The sequence below is a fragment of the Pomacea canaliculata genome, linkage group LG7, assembly GCF_003073045.1.
Source record: "Pomacea canaliculata isolate SZHN2017 linkage group LG7, ASM307304v1, whole genome shotgun sequence".
Taxonomy (NCBI): domain Eukaryota; kingdom Metazoa; phylum Mollusca; class Gastropoda; order Architaenioglossa; family Ampullariidae; genus Pomacea; species Pomacea canaliculata.
Window position 1 is genome coordinate 9,346,104 of NC_037596.1, and position 21,677 is coordinate 9,367,780.

The window sequence follows — 21,677 nt, forward strand, 5'->3', positions numbered from 1 at the left end:
ACTGCCATCAGCATCAGTTTCATCACCTGTCACAACTGTCATATCATCGTATCAGAGACGCACCTACGTAGATGGATTTAGTTTCATTCCGTCAGTGGCTGACATCGAGCTAAAGGGCAATTAGCTTATAATATCCACATCCTTTGTACAGTGTTTATGATGCCTACACTACCTACACCACATACACTGACTACACTGACATCCTATCCACCAACGCACGAGTGATGGAGCAGCAGGATGCAGCGGCCTGTAGTCATCGCTTACACCCATGGCCATGGGTTCATCATGATCGATGTTATTCGTCTGTCCTACGTTTGTTCTCTGTGTAAGACGATATTGTGAAGACAATGACGATGAGGTCTTCAGCTGTCACCGAGTCAGCACATGGCACCTTCTAGAATAGCACCCAACTCTGTCTCTCACAAAAGATTCTCTGTCAACTGATAGCATTTCTTTCTTTAGACTTTTTATCCAATCAGAGCTCTGGATCTTGCATCTCGATTTGTATATAATGAGGACCTTAGACCATGTCGAAACACCCTCAGTCTACTCAAGCCACGTGCCTTGATCAAGACTTTTCGCAAAGGTGAGCAACTACTTCTTGTTTTATATTTTTAAAATTGTTTATTTTATTGGTTTTCGCCTCTTGAGCATTACAAAGAGAAAGCAGAAAGATGCAGTTGTGACAATCTTGCGGTAAATCATTTATTATTTTTCAACCTCAAGACCATAGTAACTGATATTTCTAGTATCGCTGGACAGTCTGTAAGACAGATGTTTTTAGGAGGAATACGTGGGATTCAAATTAAACATCTCGTGAAGATTAACTAAACACTAAAGTAAAGTAAGTAAAGGATGTCAATGTTCCTAAATGAATTTAGCTTCCAAATGAGGCTTGTGTGTGATTATATATAACAAAATAATGATTATGTACTAATGTAAAAGGTAAAAGGAGACAACCATTGCATTAAGGGATGTAGTACAAGAAATATCCGTAGTTTTCTTGCACGTTTCCTCTGGGGGAGAGTCTCCTTAATCTTCTAATGAAGTGTAGGGCCTTGAAACTAATAAGTTTACACTGAATATTAATGAATATCTTAACTGGGAAACAGAACAGGTGTGTTCGGCGCATGAAAAATAATTAAAAGGACAAATAAGACTGTAAAACCGCCAAATCAGTTTTTGATGCAAATTGATAAAGCCTAGAACAGAGTGTAACAATCAAATCAACTTTTTCAAAGTTTATAAATATTCTTCTTCCAGCAGAGAGGAACCAAAACCGTGATAATAAAATGATTTTTAGAATATTAGATAGGACTGTGCATAAAAGTAATGGAACACAGCTCAAAGCTTCTGGCTGGTTAACAGAACTCGCTGTTTATTAGCCATTTTCCACCACAAGGATTGTAATATTTTTATAGGGTTTTTTATTCTTTTTGGAGATTGGTCATTGCTCTGAATTCTTCTAACGTCATTGAATGAAGTAGCCAATGGCAGCACAAAGCAGTTACCAATGAAGATCAATCTAGAGAAAAAAAGAAGAAAATTTCGAGATTCCTCTTTACTAAATGAAACAGATGTGTTAGACGATACGATGTGTTAAAAAGTAAAATATTTTTAAAGTAAAGATATCACTAGGGATATTTTAGTTGTCAATTTGAAATGTGAAAAAACCGTTCGCTTTGTCGTCTAATGGCTCTTTTTAATAGTTGGAAAAAAATTCTCTGTCAACAGTCCAGTAATACAAGTTCGTGGTCTCCTGCCTGCTGAGTGAGCAACATGGCGCTTGTCATGCTACTGTTGGTCTCCGCCACCATCTGTCTTACACAGAGTAAGTGACTTTCCTTCACAAGTTAATTTAATAGACTTTGATCGATGCTTACAAAGAATACAAGCATAGAAAATAATAATTAATATACTAATCTGTAGTGCAATGTTAAAATAATGGAATGAGAAAACGTCGTATGGCTTTAGCTGTCAATAAAAATAATACAAATTTCTGTAAAAGTCACCAACCCTTCCACAAAACTCTGCTGACCGATGCACATCTATCAATCATGTTTGTGGTTGAGTGGCCAGTAACTGTACTAGCTTTTTAGCTGCATGCTATACATTAGCCATACAACTTTCAGCTGTCTGAGTCCTGTATGTGTTGTCACTGTCCATATGTTGTTTTGTCTTCGTGTTAGCATTGTGTTTTATTTTATTCTTGCAGTTTCACCGAGCACCTCGCAATCGGGTGAGTCACGTGACATCGTTTGACTCTGACTTTCACATTCTTTTCATCATGCGCACTAGCACTTTTTATATTGAACCAAAAACTGCAAACAAAAAAACAAACATGCCAAGGCTGAAACAGGCACACACAAAGAAGGCTCAGAGATACCAGGTACCCGTATTTGAACGTACACAGAACGCGCACAGTTTACCCAGTCATAAATGGAAATTAAGCTAAGCCCTCCAATATTTCTCTGTGTCTCTCCCTTTCTGTCTCTTTCTCTTTGTCTCTCTCTCTCTCTCACACACACACACAAAGAAAGAGAAGAAAGAGCTTGCCATAAATATTCTAATGAAACAAGCTAATGTTTGACATGTCCGCTATATTTGTATTTCATTTTCATTCACACATCAACTTTTACCGCCCTTCTCCACCAATCATCTAGTGTCTTCTCACTTTGACCTTTCTCTCTCTCACACAGACATTGTTTTACCAATTTGTTTCGTGTTTTTCGATAGAAGAAAAGAAATATATTTCCAACCAACTGTTGATTATCTTTTGCTCCAATATAACAATTAAAGATTTTATCTACAGTGAGCATTTGTCAAAAAAAAACCATAATTTTTTGTCAGAAAAATAAGAAAAATGTTTTAAGTTCTAGCTTCTCTTCTCTTACATTACTGACTTAAGAATAGAGTTCTTATTTTATGACATTTTGAATTGTTAGCGATTTTCAAAAGCTTCTTTGAGCCACAGTTTTGTGTAAATGGTGTTCTTAACGTTCTGTGCAGTGTGCGGTTACATCAATCTCTCTCCGAGCGCCGGGCAGGTGAATTACGTGACATCTCCTAACTTTCCGAATCTCTACCCGAAGTGAGTAGGTCAAAGAAAACCATTTTATCCATTTACAATTACGTGTGGTACATCAGGAATTTGAGCAAGCCTACAGCAGGCAGCTAGGAGTTTACGGGATCAGGAGTACACTTAGCAAACATTGGCATCTGTATCTCTGACCTTAGAACAGACCAAAAAGCTAGTAGTTCCCAGCTTTAGATCATTAGTTGCGATTCTGATTAGAAGACAAACTCTCAAAATACACGTAAGTCCTAAGACTAAGCCATCAGTTCCTTTAAAAATATTTTTTTTTCTAAAAATGTTCGAATAACTACAAAATCTTGAAATGTGTATCTTTATATCTCAGTGTGGTCTTGATAAACACCAGGTACTCGAGCGTAACTGTCAGGCATCATCCGACATGTTACAATATTACAATAACTGTAACTGTGTTATCTACCCCATCAACAGCAACGTCAACTGTTGGCGGGTGATCAACGCCCCCAGTGGCTATGTGGTGAGGGTGACTGTCCTGAACGCCGTGATGGAGCAAGGATTGGACTACGTCCAACTGTTTGACGGTCAGACTTGTAGAGTCAGGGTATCACGTGATTGCTAACAGCTGTCCTTTCCACAAGTTCTTTATTCAATAATGCAGAATTTTATCCCGTATGTGTATTATGTACAATACTCTTTTAAAATGCAGGTTTTTAGAACGGTTACAATGCGAGTACATAATACTGAAATGTTTAAACGAAGGTGTTCTTTGTTTCCGTAAGAAATACAAAGCAGACATACTCATTACTGAGCACTTACAAACATCTATGATGTTAAACTGATGTAAAATACTTCTCCCTAACAGGTCCGTCGGAGACAAGTCCTAGTCTAGCCAGGTTTTCATCCATGCCCTCACCTACAGTCTACACCTCTCATGGCCAGAGCATGTACATCAAGTTTGTCACCGACGGTTCTGTCGTATTTTCGGGTTTCAGACTGAGTTATGAAGTCGTTCCTGCCCCAGCATACGGTTAGTACCTTGATCTTAGGGCTAGAATTAGCATCAAGACCAAGTCACTCTTTTTTCTCCTGGGAGTCGTGTGTGGAAAAGTATACCATTTTTTTTTTCTAATCAAGCGACACAACCTATCCTTCAGTGTCTTTAATAATAATCGTCGTCTTCTGTTGGATGATCATACAGTGTTTGACTTTCTGTGCAGGTTGTCCTGTCAACCCGCCAACTCTCTTTGCCACTACTGGTCAAGTCGGCTTCTTGACATCTCCTAACTACCCGTCTCAATACGGCAAGTGAGTGGATTTGTGTGTAGCTACACTATTAGTCATGTTACAAACTTCTAACCCGTATTAATCTTCTTTCACTAACAAATGTAAGTCAATAAATATTGAGGTTATAACCGACACAAAGACTGCCTCGACAGTCAGCAAGGTCTCTCCCTACACTAAATACGTTTTGTACCTGACGTTGTTTGTGTGACATCACAAATGTTACAATCACTGAATGTCTGTTCTTCAGCAACCTCAACTGTCGGTGGATAGTTGAAGCTCCCCCTGGTCATGTCGTCAAGGTCACCCTCTTGAATCTGAACTTGGAGTTATGCTGTGACTACGTCGACCTTCTTAACGGTAGTAGTCTTAGATTCTGAAATTATTCAACAATGGTAGATAATATAATTTTTGCCTTTTTAGCTGTTATGAGTTTATACTCAGTGTCTTTCTTTGTAATGTCTGGTAAACGGGAACATATTTTGCTTAACGGATTTTTACTGTCACTTTTATTAGATCCACATGCCACTTTAGGCTGTACATATTTTTCAAAGTACAAGTTGCTTTGATTCTGCTCTGAGTTTGTAACAACTGTCGTTTGTGTATGTAGTTAAAAGAAGAAATATTTTTAACGCTTTACCTACAAAGCTTTACCTACAAAGACTGATGATGGAGTTGGTGATACAAAACTATTCTTTGTTGCAGGTATTTCGGATTCCAGCCCTAGCCTGGGCAGGTTCTCTGCCATGCCTACAGTGGACCGCTACTTCAGTTCTGAACGGCACATGTCCATCAGGTTTCACACAGATGGGTCTGTAACGAATACTGGCTTCAGGCTCCGGTATCGGGCTGTTCCCTCATCTGGTTAGTAAATGTGTTTAGGTTACACAAAACTAAGACATAACTAGGCATGCCCATCTTCCTAATTCAAGCAAAAAATATCTTCCACAAATAAAACTGTATTAAAATGGTACTGACCACTGACATTAGTTTGACAACAGTTTACTTTAGGATGCTTGCTTTTGTATTCAATGAGAGTTTGATTGTGAATATGCATGTTTCTAATTGTCTGTAAGCCAACTTGTGTGTGTGTCTCACTGATTACAATAAATGCATTACGCTTCAATTCAATTCAATTCAATTCAATTTAACTTTATTATCTCACTAGGAGAAATTAAAAGACGTGGTAAAACAACTGGCTGATAATAAAACTGATAATAAAAACTTAATAACAACTTAATTCCACTCAAACTATCATCTCACACAAACACCTACAGTCCATGTAAATACACAACTAAATAAGAAACAACACTAAAACTATATTCCCAAAACCACACACCCACACCCTCACACTCACAAATCCTTCCAACACTTATTCAGTAAGACAACAGACTGGTGTATAAAACTATTCCGAGAACGGGCAGTGGAAGCTCTGGGTACAATAAAACGTCTTCGGTTTTCAATCCCAAGAAAGTTTGTAGGCAACGGATATAAACCGATAAATTCCTGTTTTATATTTGGTAACATTAGAGTTTTTGTACAATATTGATACATATTTATGTAGTGTCATGTGTATATTACATAATTTCTATATATATATATATTATTCCGTTGAGTTCAATAACTTTGATTACCTTTTACCTTCACATCAATGTTTTTATTATGTATTTAATAGCTCACCAAGGATAACGACATGGCGTCAACTGGGATCTGATTGGTCGATAACTCACGTGACATTGCGACAACTCCATTAGTTTGCTACGGACGCATTCTTTTGGCTTTTAAACTTTTCTCTGAGCTTTGAAATAAAGTTTTTAGTGCACACGTGCACATAACTACTTGTTTTTTCTAGTCATCTATGTGAACTGAATATATTGAACACTGTGTCAATCGTATCGTGAATGATGGGAGAAATTAGAGAAAACACTGTGACTGTCTATTCACACTATTTTATCATTTTCGAATCTATAATTCCATAATTTTTCAAAACAAAACGCTCGAAGATCAAGAAAGTTAATGTCTGCCAACGATAAAAAAAGTAAATGAATGCTCCACGTCCTTCATCTTGACCTGATGACTAATTAATGCAGTCAGTTAATGTTTCTTAGAATCGCTCGTGTGACCACTACTGTGCACTGATTCAACTTAATCACAAATGCCCATGATCAGTGTCAGTTTGTAGACCCAGTCGCTCATTACACAATATTGATATACTCATATTCAAACCACAGCTGCAGATGGCGCTGCTGCACCCAGCATCATCTTGACTGTGCTTTGCGCTGAGTGGTGATGACCATGTCCCTGTGTCTGGATTCTCATGCACCAGTCAAAACCTTGGTATTCGTAGATCCGTGTCGACCTCTGTAACCATCTACAAAGATACTTATTATTCCGCTTTTTAAATCCTTCCAATATGCATATACAAAAACAAAACATCACATCTTCAGGCCCAAATGATTGCACCACCTAGAATAATCTATTTGATATCTGCAACAGAATGACTGGACCACACAGAAACAAACGATTAAACAAAGAATGTAAGAAGTTAAGATGATAACGATGACAAAGGTGATAAAGATGATAAGACTGTCAAAACTGTCAAAAACGTCAAAGGCTGTCAGAAAAAAGCATGTGGGGAAAACAAAAGAACAACTGTCGCTATTTGGCTTCAGCATGAAACAAAAACTTCCCCCTCCAAGACCCAATTATAGGTATGACCTGATGTAGCCCTATAGAGTTTTTTTCAAAATTAAACCAAAAAAGGGTGCCAGCTCAAAGCGCTATACGGCAGACACATCTCTACATCAACAACCATAGGATGTTCTTATACAACCCCTCTCTTAGCCAAAAAAGGTTTATCCCTAGCACAGAGTAAACATATAAACACATATATAAATATATATGCGCAGCCTCTCGTCCGTTAAATAAGGCTTCCATGAATATACATATACAGTGGAACCTCGGTTAGCGAATTCCTCGGATAGCGAATATTTCGGATAACGAACAAAAGTTTCGTTAAAAATTTGTCTCGGATAACGAACAAAAGTTTCGTTAAAAATTTGTCTCGGATAGTGAAAAAAATTTCGGATAACGAACAGCCACGTGAACCACACGTGACCGACCAGCAGGTCATCATTCGCGCTCGAGACACAGTTCCTTATCTATGCGCATCCTTCTTATTTATCATGGCTCCAAAGAAGATTAAGAGCAACAGTAGTGAGGTAATGTCAAGGAAGCGGCCAACAATTGAATCGAAAAAGGAAATGATTTCAAAGTATGAAAGAGGCATGCGTTTGTTGGATATCGCCGCCTAATACGGCATGTCGAGGTCGACAATCTCGACTATTTTAAAGCAAAAGGAGCTTAAAGAAAAGGCAGAAACAGCAGACACTGGATAAGTTTTTTCCTTCAACCTCAAAGCTACAGAAAAGGGAAGTCATCCCCGATTTTACAATGTCACGTGCTCATGGAGGGGGAATCAAAGCAGTAATTCCACCCCTTCCTCCACACCTCCATCCACCCACGTCGTCAAAAAGGCAAGATTTGTGATGTTTAAATGTTTTCATTAATGTTTTTATGTTTATTTAACTCCATTTATGTTGTGTTATAACTGTTCTCATTAAAACAAATACCTATATAGCCTGTCACTTTCAAATATTAGCGAGTCAACAGGGGCTGGGAACCAATTAAATCTATTTCATTTATTTCTCATGGGAAAATTGTTTCGGATAACGAACATTTCGGATAACGAACAATTTTCCAGAACGGATTGTGTTCGTTAAACGAGGTTCCACTGTACATTTAAAACCACCAAGAATCACGCACTCACACACGCGGCTTGTGATGTGTCCGGCGGTCACACGCTCCCAACCAACAGTACCGGAAGCCCACTCCCGTCTCAGACCCTGGTGGTCACCATCCAGCCAATGAACCTGCACCAACCCCACGGACTCCCACTGGCTCCTGGTGGTCACTACTGGCTACTGGGTCCACTAACAGTAGCTATCTGCCAGTCGATCCCTAGCTTGTGGTCCCTCCTGACTGCTGTGTAAACACGCACTTTGCCCAGGCGGCCTCTCACCTTTCACCACCACCCGCTCCTCTCAGTGTCTTAGGAAGATGCCCCGAGGGACGCTACGCTGTGGGGTTCGCTATATTGTCTCCCAGGGGCTGCAACCAATGGCCAGCGCCCACAACACCCTACAACACGTGAAGGCTTTTCTCAGGGTTGGGTACGGCCATGAACTGTGAACCCCGATTGTTACAACAAGCAGCAGACTCAGCATCAAGCAGACGAAGCGTGACATAGGCATGACGTCAGGCGTTGCTTCATTCGCTCATCTTCTGACATTGACCTCTTGCAATATCAGCTTTTACTGTCCGTGCATCCTAACTGCCTCATTCACACCCAGCGCCCAGTAAAGCAATCATTAAACAACGGAAAACATCGACTATCATCAACATCAGTTTTATCACCTGTCCCAACTGTCATATCCTCTTATCAGGAACGCACCTACGTAGATGGATTTCGTTTTATTTCGTCAGAGGTTGACAACGAGATAACGGACAATGAGCTTATAATGTCCACATCCTCTCTATGGTGTCTACAGTGCCTACCCACCCATTCACCCTCATTTACTCTCTGTAATAACCTCAAATATCCAATGAGAGTTCTGGAGGCTGCACCTCGATTCCTATATATTGAGGACCTTAGACCATTAGTCTACTTCAGCTATGTGCCTTATCAAACTTTTTACGACAGGTGAAAGAATACTTTCTGTTTTACTTTGTTGTCGCCTACTGTACATCATGAAGATTTATAGAAAGCACAAAAATTGCAGTTCTTTCGATGCATAAATCCTTACGGACCAAACAAAAAAAAGTGTGTGAAACTACAAATACAGTGATACCTCGGTTCTCGAACATAATTCGTTCCGGGAGGACGGTCGAGAACCAAATTGTTCGAGAACCGAAGCAATGAAACCCATAGGAAATAATGGAAACTGGATTAATTCGTTCCAAGCCCCAGAAAATGCCTATTTACTGGCCTAATTTGTATATAATATGTAGAAAAACATGAGTCTCATCAAGAAATAAGAAATAAAAGTGTATTTATTAAAACAAAAAAAAAATAAATAAAATGTACTGTACAGTACAGTAAATTGTGTTTCATTTACTGTACCTGTACAAACTTTATGGCAGGAGGGAATGAATGTGGAGGGAGGAGGGAAGGGGGATGGTTATTGTATTGAAGGGGAGTCCTCTTCAATAAAAACAGAGGGTAACTGCTCTTCGGGTGTTTCTGTTCTCTGTATCTTTTGCTGAGGAGAATCAGAATCTTGCTCTGCAGTTGCTTGTCTGATTTCTTTACGGAAGAATTGTCAATTGTTTGCTGTTTTTTCTCCTTTGCAAAATTTTGCGGAAAGTGGACATAACATTGTCATTAAAAATGTTAACTGCTCTATTTGCTACCATTTATCAGGGTGATGTTGTTCAACAAAATTTGCGATTTCTGCCCAATTTGCACACATTTCATGACTCTCTCCACAAAAACGTGACTCTCTCTCTCTGCACTCACACTGATGACGCAAGCAAGGCGCGCTGGGCTGAATCAGAGATCTGTAGGTCCCTACAGATCTCTGGCTGAATGAACGCCATTCGGCTCAACTCGGCTCATCTCGGACGTTCGGATGTTCGAGTTCCAAATATTTGTTCGGATTCCAAGACAAAATTTTCTCGAATTTCCTGGTCGAATACCGATTTGGTCGAAAACCAAGGCGTTCGAGAACCGAGGTATCACTGTATTTGGCTTTGATAATTTGCTTATTGTGTAGGTTTAATTGCTCTTATGCTCACGACCTTCCCCACAATATTATGCACAAAGGTAGCTAACACGTCTAAGACTAAAAAAAAATAAAATTTAGCTTTAATATTTTGTGTACAATCCGGTCATACATAATATTGACTGTTAAATGTGATAAAACAAATCTATAAAGTCGACTACATTTTTGAAATACTACATTGAATTTATAAAATGATGCTGTATAAGCATTAATAGAGTAGAAAAAATTAAAAAAAAACAGTAGGTGAAGATATAAACGAAGGAACAAACAGTTTGACGAACACATCGACGTTTGAACAATCTTACATGCTCAGAGGTAGTCTAACAAAATTCAGTTTTCAGACAATTAGTCTTCGACAGCTGCCATGTACAGTACATGTCTACATTACACGTGGTAGGTTCTCAGTTTTTACAAAAGAAAATTCAGGAATGACCATCATATCGTGACTGTGTGCAGATCGTGTGAACAGATTGTTTTCATCCAGTCAGCTTCTTGCATTGACCTCTTGCAGTATTAGCTTTTACTGTCCGTGCATCCTAACTGCCTCATTCACACCCAGCACCCAATATAACAATTAAATATCCACTGCCATCAGCATCAGTTTCATCACCTGTCACAACTGTCATATCATCGTATCAGCAACGCTCCTACGTAGATGGATTTCGTTTCATTCCGTCAGTGGCTGACATCGAGCTAAAGGGCAATTAGCTTATAATATCCACATCCTTTGTACAGTGTTTATGATGCCTACACTACCTACACCACCTACACGGACTACAATGAAATCCTATCCACCAACGCACGAGTGATGGAGCAGCAGGATGCAGCGGCCTGTAGTCATCGTTTACACCGATGGCCATGGGTTCATCATGATCGATGTTCGCCCTCTGTCCTACATTAGTTCTCTGTGTAAGACGATATTGTGAAGACAATGACGATGAGGTCTTCAGCTGTCACCGAGTCAGCACATGAGACATTCTAGAATAGCACTGAGCTCTGTCTCTCACAAAAGATTCTCTGTCAACTGATAGCATTTCTTTCTTTAGACTTTTCATCCAATCAGAGCTCTGGATCTTGCATCTCGATTTGTATATAATGAGGACCTTAGACCATGTCGAAACACCCTCAGTCTACTCAAGCCACGTGCCTTGATCAAGACTTTTCGCACAGGTGAGCGAATACTTCTTGTTTTATATTTTATTTTTAAAAGTGTGAATTTTATTGGTTGTCGCCTCTTGAGCATTACAAAGATCGAGAGAAAGCACAAAGAGGCAACTACGACAATCTTGCGGTAAATCATTAATTTTTTTTCAACCTCAAGACCATAGAAACTGATATTTCTAATATCGCTGGACAGTATGTTTCTAAGACAGATGTTTTTAGGTAGGAATACGCGGGATTCAAATTAAACACCATGTGAAGATGAACTAAACACTAAAGTAAAGGATGTCAATGTTCCTAAACGAATTTGGCATCCAAATGAGGCTTGTGTATACATATATATAAAACAAAATAATGATTCTGTACTAATGTAAAAGGTAAAAGGAGACAACCATTGCATTAAGCGATGTAATACAAGAAATATCCGTAGTTTCCTTGCAAGTTTCCTCTGGTGGAGAGTCTCCTTAATCTTCTAATGAAGTGTAGGGCCTTGACACTAATTCTAAGGCCTAGAACAGAGTGTAACAATCCATATAACTTTTTCAAAGTTTTTAAAAATTCTTCTTCCAGCAACGAGGAACCAAACCCATGATAATAAAATGATTTTTAGAATATTTTCCACGACAAGGATTGTAATATTTTTATAGGGTTTTTAATTCTTTTTGGAGATTGGTCATTGCTCTGAATTCTTCTATTGTCATTGAATGAAGTAGCCAATGCCAGCACAATAGTTAACTGGAAAAAATTCTCTGCCAGCAGTCCAGTAATACAAGTTCGTGGTCTCCTGCCTGCTGAGTGAGCAACATGGCGCTTGTCATGCTATTGTTGGTCTCCGCCACCATCTGTCTTACACAGAGTAAGTGACTTTCCTACACAAGTTAATTTAATAGACTTTGATCGAAGAATACAAGCATAGAAAATAATAATTAATATACTAATCTGTAGTACAATGTTGAAATGATGGAATGAGAAAACGTGGTATGGCATAGCTGTCAATAAAAATAATACACATTTCTGTAAAAGTCACCAAGCCTTCCACAAAACTCCCGCTGCCTGAAGCACATCTAGAGACGATCGACAGCATGTAGCATGGTTGTGTTTGAGTGGCCAGTAACTGTATTAGTATTTTAGCTGCATGCTATACATTAGCCACACAACTGTCAGTTGGCTGAGTCCTGTATGTGTTGTCATTGTCCATATGTTGTTTTGTCATCGTCTTAGCATTATGTTTTATTTTATTCCAGCAGTTTCACCGAGCACATCGCAATCGGGTGAGTCACGTGACTTTGTTTGACCTTTCACATTCTTTCATCATCCGCATTAGCACTTTTTCTATTTAACCAAAAAATGCAAACAAGCAATAGCCAAGGCTCAAACAGGCACACACAGAAGACCAGGAGATATCAGGTATTTGAATCCATAAACGTACACAGAACACGCACAGTTTACAAAGTCATAAATTGAAATTAAGCTAAGTCCTAAATTCTTTCTCTTTGTCTCTCCGTTTTTCTCTCTCTCTGTTTCTCTCTCTCTCACACACACACACACACAAAGAGAGAGAAGAAAGAGCTTGCCATAAATATTCTAATGAAACAAGCTAATGTTTGACATGTCCGCTATATTTTTATTTCATTTAATTCACACATCAACTTTTACCGCCATTCTCCACAAATCATCTTCTCTTTTCTCACTTTGACCTCTCTCTCTCTCCCATACATTGTTTTACCAATTACGCTTGCCATGCTACTGTTTGTCACCGCCACCATCTGTCTTTCACAGAGTAAGTGACATTCCTACACAAGTTAATTTAATACACTTTGATCGAAGAATACAAGTATAGAAAATAATAATTAATATACTAATCTGTAGTGCAATGTTGAAATAATGGAATGAGAAAATGTGGTTTGGCTTACCTGTCAATAAAAATAATACAAATTTCTGTAAAAGTCACCAACCCTTCCACAAAACTCTGCTGCCTGATGCACGTCTAGAGACGATCGACAGCATGTAACATGTTGTGTTTGAGTGGCCAGTAACTGTATTAGTATTTTAGCTGCATGCTATTCATTAGCCATACAACTATCAGTTGGCTGAGTCCTGTATGTGTTGTCACTGACCATATGTTGTTTCGTCATCGTGTTAGCATTGTGTTTTATTTTATTCCTGCAGTTTCACCGAGCACATCTCGATCGGGTGAGTCACGTGACATCGTTTGAATCTGACTTTCACATTCTTTTCATTATACGCACTAGCACTTTTTCTATTTAACCAAAAAATGCAAACGAAAAAAAAACAAACATGCCAAGGCTGAAACAGGCACACACCAATAAGGCTCAGAGATGTCAGGTACCCGTATTTGAATCCATGAACGTACACTGAACGCGCCCAGTTTACCCAGTCATAAATTGAAATTAAGCTAAGCCCTCCATTCTTTCTCTTTGTCTCTCTCTCTCTCACCCACACGCACAAAGAGAGAGAAGAAAGAGCTTGCCATAAATATTCTAATGAAACAAGCAAATGTTTGACATGTTCGCTATATTTGTATTTCATTTTAATTCACACATCAACATTTACCGCCATTCTCCACCCAACATTTACTCCCTTCTCACTTTGACATTTCTCTCTCTCACACATACATTGTTTTACCAATTTATTTCGTGTTTTTTCGAAAATACAAAAGAAAAATATTTCAAACCAACGGGTGATTACCTTGCTCCAATCTAACAAAGATTTTTTTTCTACAGCGAGCACTTGTAAAATGAGCCCCATAATTTTTTGTCAGAAAAAATTAGAAGTTCTAGATTCTCTTCTCTTAAATTATTTACTTAAGAATAGAGTTCTTATTTTATGACATTTTGAAGTGTTACCGATTTCCAAAATACGTCTTTGAGCCACAGTTTTGTGTAAATGGTGTTCTTAACGTCCTGTGCAGTGTGCGGTGCCTTCCATCTCTTTCCGAGAGCTAGGCAGGTGAATTACCTGACATCTCCTAACTTTCCGAATCTCTACGAGAAGTGAGTAGGTCAAAGAAAACCATTTTATCCATTTACAATTACGTGTGGTACATCAGGAATTTGAGTAAGCCTACAGCAGGCAGCTAGGAGTTTACGGGATCAGGAGTACACTTAGCAAACATAGGGTTCTGTATCTCTGACCTTACAACAGACCAAAGATCTAGTAGGTCCCAGCTTTAACTCATTAGTTGCAATTGTAATTAGTAGACAATATCTCAAAACACAGATCATAAGTAATAATACTAAACCATATGTTGTATTAAAAATATTTTTTTCTGAAAATGTTGAAGTTGGAATTACTACAAACTCTTGGAATGTGTATCTTTATAGCTCAGTGAGGTCTTCGTAAACACCAAGCACTCGAGCGTAACTGTCAGTCATCATCCGACATGTTCGGTATTACAACAAGTTTAACTGTGTTATCTACCCCATCAACAGCAACGCCAACTGTTGGCGGCTGATCAACGCTCCCAGAGGCTACGTGGTGAAGGTGACTGTCCTGAACGCCAATTTGGAGCAAGGATATGACTACGTCCAGCTGTTTGACGGTCAGACTTGTAGAGTCAGGGTATCACGTGATTGCTAACAGCTGTCCTGTGCACAAGTTCTTTATTCAATAATGAAGAATGTTATGCCGTATGTTCATTATGTACAATACCTCTTTTAAAATGCAGGTTTTTAGAACGGTTACAATGCGAGTACATAATACTGAAATGTTTAAACGAAGGTGTTTTTTGTTTCCGTAAGAAATACAAAGCAGACATACTCATTACTGAGCACTTACAAACATCTATGATGTTAAACTGATGTAAAATACTTCTCCCTAACAGGTTCATCGGCGGCAAGTCCTAGTCTAGTCAGGTTTTCATCCATGCCCTCACCTACAGTCTACACCTCTCATGGCCAGAGCATGTACATCAAGTTTGTCACCGACAGTTCTGTCGTATCTTCGGGTTTCAGACTGAGTTATGAAGTCGTTCCTGTCGCAACTCCCGGTTAGTACCTTGATCTTAGGGCTAGAATAAGCATCAAGACCAAGTCACTCTTTTTTCTCCTGGGAGTCGTGTGTGGAAAAGTACACAATTTTTTCTAATCAAGGGAAACGAGTTTCTTTAATAGTAATCGTCGTCTTCTGTTGGATGATCATACAATGTTTGACTTCCTGTGCAGTTTGCCCTGTCAACCCTGCAACTCTCTTTGCCAATCCTGGGTATGCTAGATTCTTGACATCTCCTAACTACCCGTCTCAATACGGCAAGTGAGTGGATTTGTGTGTAGCTACACTATTACTCATATTACAATCTTCTAGCCCGTATTAAACTTCTTTTACTTACAAATGTAAGTCAATAAATATTGAGGTTATAACCAACATATTGAGAATCCCGACAAAAAGACTGCCTCGACAGTCAGCAAGGTCTGGCCCTACACTAAATACGTTGTTTACCTGACTTTATTTGTGTGACATCACAAATGTTACAATCAGTGAATGTCTGGTCTCTAGCAACCTCAACTGTCGGTGGATAGTTGAAGCTCCCCCTGGTCATGTCGTCAAGGTCACCCTCTTGGATCTGAACTTGGAGTTAAACTACGACTACGTCGACCTTCTTAACGGTAGTAGTCTTAGATTCTTAAATTATTCAACAATGGTAGATAATATAATTTTTGCTTTTTTTAGCTGTTATGAGTTTATACTCTTTCTTTGTAATGTCTGGTAAACGGGAACATATTTTGCTTAACGGATTTTTACTGTCACTTTTATTAGATCCACATGCCACTTTAGGCTGTACATATTTTTCAAAGTACAAGTTGCTTTGATTCTGCTCTGAGTTTGTAACAACTGTCGTTTGTGTATGTAGTTAAAAGAAGTATTTTTAACGCTTTACCTACAAAGTCTGATGATGGAGTTGTTGATACAAGGCTATTCTCTGTTACAGGTATTTCGGATTCCAGCCCTCGCCTGGGCAGGTTCTCTGCCATGCCTACAGTGGACCGCTACTTCAGTTCTGAACGGCACATGTCCATCAGGTTTCACACAGATGGGTCTGTAACGAATACTGGCTTCAGGCTCTTGTATCGGGCTGTTCCCGTATCTGGTTAGTAAATGTGTTTAGGTTACACACAAAACTAAGACATAACTAGGCATGCCCATTTTTCTAATTCAAGCAAAAATATCTTCCACAAATAAAACTATATTTAAATGGTACTGACCACTGACATTAGTTTGACAGCAGTTTACTTGGTTTTGTGCAGGACCTTTGTATTCAATGAGAGTTCGAGTGTGAATATGCATGTTTCTAATTGTCTGTAAGCTAGCTTATGTGTGTGTGTGTGTGTGTGTCTATGATTACAATAAATGCATTACGCTTCGGTTTTCAATCCCAAGAAAGTCTGTAGGCAACGGACATAAACCGATAAATTCCTGGTTTAAATTTGGTAACATTAGAGTTTTTGTACAATAGTGAGACATATTTATGTAGTATCCTGTGTATATTACATAATTTCTATATATATATATATATTATTTCGTTGAGTTCAATAACTTTTATTACCTTTTACCTTCACATCAATGTTTTGATTATGTATTTAATAGCTCACCAAGGATAACGACATTAGCCATACAACTGTCAGTTGGCTGAGTACTATATGTGTTGTCACTGACCATATGTTGTTTCGTCATCGTGTTAGCATTATGTTTTATTTTATTCCTGCAGTTTCACCGAGCACATCTGAGAGCCCTCGTGAGTCACGTGACATTGTTTGACTCTGACTTTCACATTCTTTTTATTATATGCACTAGCACTTTTTCTATTTAACCAAAAAATGCACAAAAAAAAAACAAGCCAAGGCTGAAACAAGTACACACCAATAAGGCTCAGAGATGTCAGGTACCCGTATTTGAATCCATGAACGTACACAGAACGCGCCCAGTTTACCCAGTCATAAATTGAAATTAAGCTAAGCCCTCCATTCTTTCTCTTTGTCTGTCTCTCTCTCACACCTTTGCCAATTCAATATAGAACCCAACCATCATATTTTACAATTAATCTTTTGTTTAATGATGCTTCACACCTTAACTGTCTTGCTAGATACCTGTACTATTGCTTTAAACGTCGTAAAGTTTAAAGTGGTATTGTTTAATTATTCTGTATTATTTTATGTCATTGTCCATGATACGATATTACGACATACTATACCGAAGTGGTTAGGCCTCATGATATTGTACAAGCTGTGCTCATCACCTGAATGTTGAGGCCACGTGGCCTGAGTCAAATAAAAATTCGTTTGTTCGTTCGTTCGTTCGTTCTCTCTCTCACACCCACACACACAAAGAGAGAGAGAAGAAAGATCTTGCCATAAATACTCTAATCAAACAAGCTAAGGTTTGACATGTTCGCTATATTTGTATTTCATTTTCATTCACACATCAACATTTACCGCCATTCTCCACCAAACATCTACTCCCTTCTCACTTTGACCTTTCTCTCTCTCACACATACATTGTTTTACCAATTTATTTCGTGCTTTTTCGAAAATACAAAAGAAAAATATTTCAAACCAACGGGTGATTACCTTGCTCCAATCTAGCAATTAAAGATTTTATCTACAGCGAGCACTTGTAAAATGAGCCCCATAATTTTTTGTCAGAAAAATTAGAAGTTCTAACTTCTCTTCTCTTAAATTATTTACTTAAGAATAGAGTTCTTATTTTATGACATTTTGAAGTGTTACCGATTTCCAAAATACGTCTTTGAGCCACAGTTTTGTGTAAATGGTGTTCTTACCTTCCTGTGCAGTGTGCGGTGCCTTCCATCTCTTTCCGAGCGCTAGGCAGGTGAATTACCTGACATCTCCTAACTACCCGAGATCCTACGAGAAGTGAGTAGGTCAAAGAAAACCATTTTATCTATTTACAATTACTTGTGGTACATCAGGAATTAGAGAAAGCCTACAGCAGGCAGCTAGGAGTTTATGGGATCAGGAATACACTCAGCAAACATTGGCTTCTGTATCTCTGACCTTAGAACAGACAAAAACGCTAGTAGGTCCCATCTTTAGATCATTAGTTGCAATTGTAATCAGTAGAAAATCTCTCAAAACACTGATCGTAAGTAATAATACTAAACCATATGTTGTGTTAAAAATATTTTTTTCTGAAAATGTTGAAGTTGGAATTACTACAAACTCTTGGAATGTGTATCTTTATAGCTCAGTGAGGTCTTCATAAACACCAGGTACTCGAGCGTAACTGTCAGTCATCATCCGACATGTTACAATATAACTTTAACTGTGTTATCTACCCCATCAACAGCAACGTCAACTGTTGGCGGCTGATCAGCGCTCCCAGAGGCTACGTGGTGAGGGTGACTGTCCTGAACGCCACTATGGAACAAGGATTGGACTACGTCCAGCTCTTTGACGGTCAGACTTGTAGAGTCAGGGTATCACGTGATTGCTAACAACTGTCCTGTGAACAAGTTCTTTATTCAATAATGCAGAATGTTATGCCGTATGTGTATTATGTACAATACCTCTTTTAAAATGAAGGTTTTTAGAACGGTTACAATGTGAGTACATAATACTGAAATGTTTAAACGAGTCCGTTCTTTGTGTCCGTAAAAAATACAAAGCGGACATACTCATTACTGAGCACTTACAAACATCTATGATGTTAAACTGATGTAAAATACTTCTCCCAAACAGGTTCATCGGCGGCAAGTCCTAGTCTAGTCAGGTTTTCATCCATGCCCTCACCTACAGTCTACACCTCTCATGGCCAGAGCATGTACATCAAGTTTTACACCGACGGTTCTGTCGTAGCTTCGGGTTTCAGACTGAGTTATGAAGTCGTTCCTGTAGCAACTCCCGGTTAGTACCCGGTTGATCTTAGGGCTAGAATAAGCATCAAGACCATGTCACTCTTTGTTCTCCTCGGAGTCGTGTGTGGAAAAGTATACCATTTTTTCTAATCAAGGGAAACGAGTTTCTTTAATAATAATCGTCGTCTTCTGTTGGATGATCATACAATGTTTGACTTCCTGTGTAGTTTGCCCTGTCAACCCTGCAACTCTCTTTGCCATTGCTGGGCATAACAGATACTTGGCGTCTCCTAACTACCCGTCTCACTACGGCAAGTGAGTGGATTTTTGTGTAGCTACACTATTACTCATATTACAATCTTCTAACCCGTATTAAACTTCTTTCACTAACAAATGTAAGTCAATAAATATTGAGGTTATAACCAACATATTGAGAATCCCGACACAAAGACTGCCTCGACAGTCAGCAAGGTCTGGCCCTACACTAAATACGTTGTTTACCTGACTTTATTTGTGTGACATCACAAATGTTACAATCAGTGAATGTCTGGTCTCTAGCAACCTCAACTGTCGGTGGATAGTTGAAGCTCCCCCTGGTCATGTCGTCAAGGTCACCGTCTTGGATCTGAGCTTACAGTTAAACCACGACTACGTCGACCTTCTTAACGGTAGTAGTCTCAGATTCTTAAATTATTCAACAATGGTAGATAATATAATTGTTGCCTTTTTAGCTGTTATGAGTTTATATTCAGTGTCTTGCTTTGTAATGTCTGGTAAACTGGAACATATTTTGCTTACAGTATCTGATTTTTACTGTCATTTTTATTAGATCCACATGCCAGTTTATGCTGCAAATGTTTCTCAAAGTACAAGTTTCTTTGATTCTGCTCTGAGTTTGTAACAACTGTCGTTTGTGTATGTAGTTAAAAGAAGTATTTTTAACGCTTTACCTACAAAGTCTGATGATGGAGTTGGGGATACAAAGCTATTCTCTGTTACAGGTATTTCGGATTCCAGCCCTCGCCTGGGCAGGTTCTATTCCATGCCTCCAGTGGACCGCTACTTCAGTTCTGAACGGCACATGTCCATCAGGTTTCACACAGATGGGTCTGTAACGAATACTGGCTTCAGGCTCGTGTATCGGGCTGTTCCCGTATCTGGTTAGTAAATGTGTTTAGGTTACACACAAAACTATGACATAACTAGGCATGCCCATCTTCCTAATTCAAGCAAATATATCTTCCACAAATAAAACTATATTTAAATGGTACTGATCACTGACATTAGTTTGACAGCAGTTTACTTGGTTTTATGCCGAGCCTTTGTATTCAATGAGAGTTCGAGTGTGAATATATGTTTCTAATTGTCTGTAAGCTAGCTTGTGTGTGTGTATGTGTGATTACAATAAATGCATTTCGCTTCGGTTTTCAATCCCAAGAAAGTTTGTAGGCAACGGTTAAAAACCGATAAATTCCTGGTTTATATTTGGTAACATTAGAGTTTTTGTACAATAGTGATACACATTTATGTAGTATCATGTGTATACTATATAATTTCTCTCTATATATATATATTATTTCGTTGAGTTCAATAACTTTTATTACCTTTTACCTTCACATCAATGTTTTGATTATGTATTTAATAGCTCGCCATGGATAACGACATGGCGTCAACTGGGATCTGATTGGTCGATAACTCACGTGACATTGCGACAACTCCATTAGTTTGCTACGGACGCATTCTTTTGGCTTTTAACTTTTGTCTGAGCTTTGAAATAAAGTGCTTAGTGCACACATACACCTAACTGCTTGTTGTTTCTAGTCGTATGTGTGAATTGAATATATTGAACACTGTGTCAATCGTATCGTGAATGATGGGAGTGGTTAGAGAAAACACTGTGACTGTCTATTCACTCTATTTTATCATTTTCGAATCTATAATTCCTTATTTATTTCTTCGCGATATTAAATATCTGTCAATTTTTTTCAAAACAAAGCGCTCGAAGATCAAGAAAGTTGATGTCTATCAATGATACAAAAAAGTAAATGAATGCTCCACGTCCTTCATCCCGACCTGATGACTAATTAATGCAGTCAGTTGATGTTTCTTAAAATCGCTCGTGTGACCACTACTGCTCACCGATTCAACTTAATCACAAATGCCCATGATCAGTCCAGTTTATAGAGCCAGTCACTCATTACACAATATTGATGTTCAAAGCACAATTCACGCTTGATGTCAATGTGTTGAACAAGTATCGTCCAGTTTCCAACTTGTCTTTTCTTTCAAAGATCATAGAAAAAGTAGTTTTGACACAGCTCTAGGCCTACTTAAAAGACCACCAGCTCATTCTCCATGCTCAGTCAGCATTTATACTTTTTCACAGTACTGAAACTACTTTAATTACAATGACCACCGACATATTATCTGCCTTGACAGTGGTGATGTTTAACTCTAACCACTATCATCATGCATCCAGTCTCTCCATGTTTCTCACCACAAATCACAT

General features: G+C 38.6%; 2 protein-coding genes across 3 annotated transcripts; both read left to right on the forward strand.

The window, feature by feature from the left end:
• Positions 1-447: 447 nt before the first annotated feature.
• LOC112567960 (deleted in malignant brain tumors 1 protein-like) lies at positions 448-6,171 on the forward strand. Its single transcript, XM_025244917.1, has 10 exons — positions 448-586; positions 1,735-1,831; positions 2,216-2,239; positions 3,010-3,091; positions 3,524-3,633; positions 3,915-4,079; positions 4,270-4,357; positions 4,584-4,693; positions 5,039-5,197; positions 6,009-6,171. The coding sequence occupies exons 2-10, from the start codon at positions 1,780-1,782 to the stop codon at positions 6,020-6,022; spliced, it is 804 nt and encodes a 267-aa protein (XP_025100702.1). The 5' UTR covers positions 448-586; positions 1,735-1,779; the 3' UTR covers positions 6,023-6,171.
• A 5,126-nt stretch (positions 6,172-11,297) lies between these two features.
• Positions 11,298-20,963, forward strand: LOC112567959 (deleted in malignant brain tumors 1 protein-like). Of its 2 annotated transcripts, none has more exons than XM_025244916.1 (11): positions 11,298-11,346; positions 12,094-12,193; positions 12,582-12,608; positions 13,507-13,530; positions 18,146-18,227; positions 18,661-18,770; positions 19,053-19,217; positions 19,396-19,483; positions 19,727-19,836; positions 20,170-20,328; positions 20,814-20,963. In XM_025244916.1, the coding sequence occupies exons 2-11, from the start codon at positions 12,142-12,144 to the stop codon at positions 20,825-20,827; spliced, it is 831 nt and encodes a 276-aa protein (XP_025100701.1). In that variant the 5' UTR covers positions 11,298-11,346; positions 12,094-12,141; the 3' UTR covers positions 20,828-20,963. The 2 variants fall into 2 exon arrangements, with proteins under 2 accessions (XP_025100701.1, XP_025100700.1); XM_025244915.1 differs by having other exon boundaries at positions 11,305-11,346; positions 12,097-12,193.
• Positions 20,964-21,677: the final 714 nt, after the last annotated feature.